Genomic DNA, 7,073 nt, shown 5'->3' with positions numbered 1-7,073 from the left:
AAATCAGACGTCTAACTGGCAGTATGCGGCGCTGGGATGCGGGAGGCATCCGGGCAAACGGTGGATATACCCGATATTGACTTTTCGATGACTAATTATCAATGTGTGGGTCATGATTGACATTTTGTAATGTGATTTGACAATTCAATAACGCTTTTGAGCTTTCACTGACAATACTTATTAAAGATAATTTTAAGCGTGAAAACTGTCCATATTTTGATGTCATGATATGTAAATTAAAAATTGTTATTTTACTGTGATAATCTTGTTTTTTTGTGCCCAATAATGCATAATTTCATTTAATAAACACGTTTAGATTGAATGGTAATTTATAATCAGTCACAAGAACGTCGAATCTGAATCACTTGAAAAAAACACGGGGGTGCTTAAAAGGATATTCTCTACCATATCTACTGAGAGGATATTCTCACTGTTTATGAATGTTGTTTAATCTGCTTTTTTAATTTCCCTAGTATTTATGGCAATTTTTGTTAAATTATGACCACTAGCATAAAATGCCTGGACTCCATTGTGGGGTTCTAAGACCTTCTCATGATTCACATCGGCCCCAGTATATTGATCGAACTCCTCCATTACTCTTAATTTATTCTATAGTTACCCCAAGGGAGGGTTTATACCCATAAACAAATTCCATTAGGACACCTACCCATGGTAGATGAGAACAGATGTAATGTTTGACTTGGGAGTGGTATGAACATAGTTTCAAACATGGTGCCCCTGGGATCCTGAGGTTGTCCAAGAACAATACCTGATTTGGATTCAAGTTTGGCAACCCTGAAAACCTACTTTTAGACCCCCATCATGTCTGGATTTATTGTTTCCCCTTTTGTTTTCCCTCTTGGTGAGGGGAAAGCTACACTATATATACACCTGGAAAAAAGAAGATATTCTCTACCATATCTACTGAGAAGATATTCTCTACCATATCTACTGAGTATCTACTGATCTACCATATCTACTGAGAAGATATTCTCTACCATATCTACTGAGAAGATATTCTCTACCATGTTAATATAATAAGTCCAAAAAAATAATTGAAGTATTCCAGCAGCAATGTATATCAACAAACTAAACTATTCTTACTTAATGACACATTAGTACTTCTGACTAACCTATGTGTAAAGTTTAAAATCAATAACATTTGTTTGACCTTCCAACCAGAATAATCACTTACCACTACACGTTCATGAAGGTTTTGTCCAAACACAAAGTTTGTGGGGCCTGAAGTGACTCTGAAATTTAAAAAAAACATGCAATGAAATACAAGACCCTTGCATGACTAAATATTTTATTCAGTAAAACACAGCATTATCTATTTCTATTAAGGGTAAAGTTCTTAAATTACACTCTCAACTGATCAATAGCACCCAGTGTTAACTCTTGGACTACTCTTGAATAGTTGAGTTTGGCAATAACAATTATAATGGACTCATGGCCCTGAAGCAAGGAGCAAGTATTTTTGGCAATGGATTACAAATCATTAATCCTTGGACTTACAGTCTGAAAATACTGACCTATACACCACGCCAGGCCTGGCAGTGTCTAAGAAAATACAGAGGATCTTGAATACAAGTTTCATTTAAAATTTAAACTTTTATCATGCTGAACATTATTATGAAGTGTTGTTGCCTTTAGCTGTTCCTGGAAAACAAACTATTTTCTTTATCTGGTTCTGAATATTTAACCCATACACTACACTAAATTAGTTAGCTGTACCTTACAGTTCTTTAGTTTTGTATCTCATACTATTACAGTTTTCTGGTCAAAACCTAGTCCATTTTAATTGAACATCATATTAAAGGATACACTACATTGGTGTTAAAAACATGATAACAATACAAAGATGCAATGGTTTCTATTTCTAAATTTCTCCCACACATGACTTTAAATAAATAAATATTTACATTTTTAGAACTAAAATGAATTTCAAAAAGGCCCTTATCTCTGAAATACTGAAAACTTTTCATTGTTAAGTTTGAATTCATGCTGTCAACAAAACATGTGACTAAGAATTTCCAATTTTCCTTTATGCATTGTACAGCATGCATAAATTTTAAATAATTCTACACCCTCCCACCTTCCATGCAAGTTATAGTGCAAGTATCATAAGACCTTACATAAGCTTTGCTTTCTTGCTATAATTTAGATTTTATTAAAAGTTGCAGTCACAATTAAACTCGTTATGGGGAGGTAGGAGGAAAGGTATTTCACAGATAAGTAGCTGTTTGAAATTCTTTTAATTCTAAAAATGTAAAATTCAAATCGTGTAGACGTGCCTATGAAATACTGAAAGCCAGAATACCCACATTGTAAGAGGTGGGAACAAATTAACATGAAAAGAACCAAAAAACATAAAGCTCTAAGTCAAATGAGAGGAAAATAATAATCTAGACCACAAGAAGTATGTAGCCAAGCAGAGTCTGAGTAGAATTCCCAACCGGTAAATAGTCTCCAGATCTGGATTTCAGAGAGAATGAGCCGAGAGATTCAGATCAAAGGGGCAGTTTAGTGAGTAGCAATGATGTATTGAACCATTCAAGCCAACAATAAAACAGATGTTGAAATAAACAGACAGGAAGAATACTATTGTCCTGCTTCTGTAGTGGAAGATTTTCGGGTAATCAGCCCAGACATGTACTATAAAAAGATGTACTCAGAGGCAGTGGCTCCTCTTCATCCATAATGAAAATGGCCAGTAAGTAACACAACCTGCCAAATCAGTCTGTGCTCAGGAAGAACCAGAGAAAGACCCAAGCAGGCCTCAAGGATGTACACAACAATGGGAACTTCAAATCATAAGTAATAAATAAATAAGTAAAAAAAAAAGCCCAGGTCCATACTGGTTTGGAGCCAAGACATCTAGTGATAACAACAGTCCTGTTTCCAACATCTCCATGTCACACAAGGACATGCATGCTGATGTGGGATAGGTACCCATCAAGGCATCATAATCTACCTGACAGCACCCTCTGCTCACTTCCAAAGGGCAACACCCTCTCATGGAGTCTAGTGTAGAGGGTACAATTTTGTCCAAAATAAATAAATAAGTATATCCAACATGTGAGAGTCCTGTTTGAACAAATCTCACAGGAGGTGAAATCATGTTGTTTTTTTTTTGTTGTGCACAGACGGGAAAGATTTTCTCACCTCAGACATCCCTAGATTTTCGAACAGAGGTACGGTGGTGTGGCAAAGATAAAACAGCAAAATAAATATGCAGATTCATCGCTATGCCAACCTAAAAGATATCTACTAAAGGGTACAGACCGGGAAGGCAAAGACATAGCCAAATGATGAATGGGATGAGATGTAACCTGAAATCCACGTTTGAGGTGATCAGAAACAACACAACAAATAAGATGGATAAGTTATACAAAGCAATTCACTAATGTGGATGATGCAATATCTGTAGAATGAGAATCATCATAGAGTATCAATAACCTGTGTCGATTCCCTCAAGAATATAGCATTTTTGCAAAATAGGAACAATCAACACTGACTGACCAGATAGAAACGTTTGCCACGAAGAAAATTAAAGTCAGTTCGAATAGGTAACACAATAGGAGAAAAACAGCACTGACTATTGCTAGCAGCCCAACTCTGGTATGAAAACTAACAGGATATAAGCACTGAGCATTCCTGGAAAGAAAGGAGTAAAAATGAGAAATAGTAACAGCAGAAAAAATAAATAAATTCAGAAAGACTCTGAAGTGAGTAATGAAATAAAACATGTCTTCAGGGAAAGATGGTAAGAGTGAAGAAGTTACAAAGGGTAAAACAGAAGAAGTTGGGCAGCTTAGTCAGACTTAGATCCCATTGAGAACAATGCCTAAGTACTTGTGGGAGACATAATAAACAAATCTGGAAATAAAAAGCAATAAAAAAAAGATTTTTAGTATTATCTAAAGATTAAAAATTGGTTTTGGATAGTTAAATTTTTACAAAATGATAGAAAAAAAAGGCAATATTTTCTCTTCACATTGAGTTACACATAATTGTTTAGGCACCACTTATAAAAAAAATTGTATTGTAATAAATTAATAAACCATTTCACAATGACTTTTTTTTAGTTCTGTTTTATATTTTTTTGGAAAAAATAGAACATTCAATTTAGGATGATTTCTAAATATTGTGAAATGCCTTTAGCATTATCTTTAACAACTGAAAATACCACTCTATCAGTTTTACCACATGCACACAAACAATTTATGACAAAATTAGAACTTCACAAGAACTTCAAAACTGTTAGTTTTTTAGTTATTAATTATTATATACATGAACAAAATATTTTGCAATAACATTTTTTACACAGTTTCAGTAGTTTTCAAGGCTCAGATCAAACTGGAATCTTACCTATGAACCAAAATAAGCATATAAGAGAAAGAATATTCCCTGTCCCTTTTTCTGAAGGCCTAACTCATACATATTGCAAACCATGGTGACTGTCCGAGCATTTGTCTGTCTCCTATATTGCATTTGAAAAGTTGTGTATGCAGGCAAAACTCAACATTCACTTTTGAAATGACAGGAGAACAGGCAGGAATAATGTTGATGCCAAATTTAATTTTGCAAGCTCGATATTCTACACTAAATTGTTAGGAATTAATAACACTATCATTCAAATTTCAAAATGTGACATAACTTAATGAACAAAAATGTAGATTTACCGTATGTTATTGTTGAGCGGCTCTTAGCATGACTGAAATGCTCAACAGTTGCTTTCCCCTTAAGTTAAAAAAAAGTATTAGGTGTGTTTTTTGACTGACTTAAACTGGACAGCTTCAGCAATCAGATAGCTGCACAAATCTTTAATGTTCAAAAACCATAGTGACCTCATACAGTATTACTGTGTCTATATACATTTTCTTACTCCTATAAATGTAAATAAAACAGCTATATTACTCCAGGTGGTTTTTCCACCTTTCAATTTGTGTACATGACAAAATTATTAGAGAAATTTATATATTCAATTAATGAAATATTTGATTCTTTTTTTAAAGATTTATACAAGTCATTTGAATTTTTTTTTTCTCAAAGTTATACAATATTTGATTTTAAGGTTGACTGATTAAGAAACAATTGTTCATCTTAGTGTGGAAACAATCAATAATTCAAATGTGGAAGCCCTAATATACACCTAATCATCTTTATTTATATCAAATCCTGTTCATCAAAAAGTAATGATAGAGAAAGATGAAAATTCTACACTAGCCACGTAGTTGGTTAAATGATTCAGCCAACATGCATTATTAAAGTAATATCGAGTTTGACCCGAGTTCAGAGAACACTTACATAGGCTCTGATGGTCCTGATGATTTGCTACATTCAGATTTAAACAGTGATTTAAAAGGACTGTCATCACTGGACCTAAAAGTCTCAGAAGACCTTGAAATGGAAGACGTCACTTGTTTCTTTGCCCCATTACTACTGTTACTACTCAAATGTAGTGTGTCACTTTCTTCCAGTTGTTCCGTGTTGTCTAAAACAATTTTATTTTCTTTATCTTCCTGTTTATGGCTTGTAAAGGTTAAACTCTGGGATTCTGGAAGTAATGAAGAAGTATTTAATTGTTGCTTAAAAGTGCTGAATATTTTTCTATGATCTAACCCTTGAACAAAGTAAATTGCACACATCTACAGTACAAAAGAGAGGTAAAAAATCCTTATTTATAAAACAAAAACCAATAAGAGATTTCTGTAAACATTTTAAAAACTGCATAAAGTGTCAACATTTTACATACTGCCCCATTACGTTTAAATATTTGAGGCACTCTATATTGAAGAATCCTAGAGTTACACTTGTACTTGTTTCCAATAACAGCTACCATAGCATTGGTAATTTTTTTCCCCATAAGACAAAATAATTTCTTGACAAAAAACTGGTCCTGGAGACTCTTTGTATAAAACAGCAGTACAAAGCAAAAGAATGTGGTCTTTAAAGTTTTTTAAGTATACAGATAAGATCAAGGTACCTTACAACTACTTAAAATTGTATACCAAACAAAAGAAAAAACAAAAACCATTTGATTTCTTTCTCTTAAGTGGCTGATAGAATGTTTTTAAAAAGCTATATAAAGTTGGTTATTTGAAGGAGTATAATAGATACAAGTTTGAAATTTAGAAAAACCTTTTATTATTTGTTCAAAAGAAAAATCATGCGATCTGTATATAAATATTCAAATATTTCAAGTTTTGCAAGTTTTACATTTTATATTCATGCAGGAGTAATAGCTGAATTAAAAAGCTTTGAGAAATATTACAAAAACGATTAAGGATCTATGTTCATTTCATCAGAATATCAACATTATTCTTCATTGTCTTCTCTTGCATAACATTGTCACACCCATGTAAGATGTAACAATGTAAATGTAATGAGCACAATTCATATGTACTATATGCAACATGCTTATTGTTGATTAACAAAGTAAATTATATTTCTTCTGATTAAATTCTTATTGACAAATTTTGGTTTTACAGAGAAAAGAGCAAAAAATAGGTATAAAAACACAAAAGTTATGTTCATCCACACCCGAGTTTACCAGGAAAACTACACACTAGTTGTTATTCTCATTCAAAATATTTGATTTGGTTGTTTGTTAACTCTTTCAGCACGAGCTCGTAACCATTTTGTGCTTGTTATAGTTTTCATGCTATAACTTTTAAATTAGTAAGCATATGTTAACGAAATTTGGCAGATTATCCGTAAACATTACAATGCTTTCATATGCAAGATATCAAATTTTTTAAGTCTTAAAGTTTGTAAAGCAATGTTTTTCTCATGCCTTTTTTATTTCTTTTTGCATGTTGCCTATCCAATATGCAAAGTAATTTTCATTTTAAGATTAAAAATATGCATCAGAAAATTTTCAAATTTCACAAGTGAAATCTTTATAATGTCCAGATAGTTATCAGACATTTCTGTATCCAATAATATAAAACTTACCTTTAGTCTTTGCAAAGTGACCTGTCTTGGCTGTGTTTTAGTAGACTAGTATTTTGTAAAATAGTTACATTTCAAGTATTATATATATATATATATATATATATATATAT

General features: G+C 32.5%; 1 protein-coding gene across 1 annotated transcript in view; it reads right to left on the bottom strand.

The window, feature by feature from the left end:
• LOC106468083 (ran-binding protein 3-like) overlaps positions 1-7,073 on the bottom strand; it is a 57,342-nt gene that overhangs the window by 16,400 nt on the left and 33,869 nt on the right. The window contains exons 4-5 of the mRNA XM_013928484.2: positions 5,314-5,563; positions 1,196-1,253 (exon numbers count right to left, since the gene is read on the bottom strand). Coding sequence (XP_013783938.1) covers positions 1,196-1,253; positions 5,314-5,563 — 308 coding nt within the window. The remainder of the gene's footprint in view (positions 1-1,195; positions 1,254-5,313; positions 5,564-7,073) is intronic.

Source organism: Limulus polyphemus, unplaced genomic scaffold, assembly GCF_000517525.1.
Source record: "Limulus polyphemus unplaced genomic scaffold, Limulus_polyphemus-2.1.2 Scaffold2864, whole genome shotgun sequence".
Taxonomy (NCBI): Eukaryota; Metazoa; Arthropoda; class Merostomata; order Xiphosura; family Limulidae; genus Limulus; species Limulus polyphemus.
This window is presented reverse-complemented; position numbering and strand designations above follow the sequence as displayed.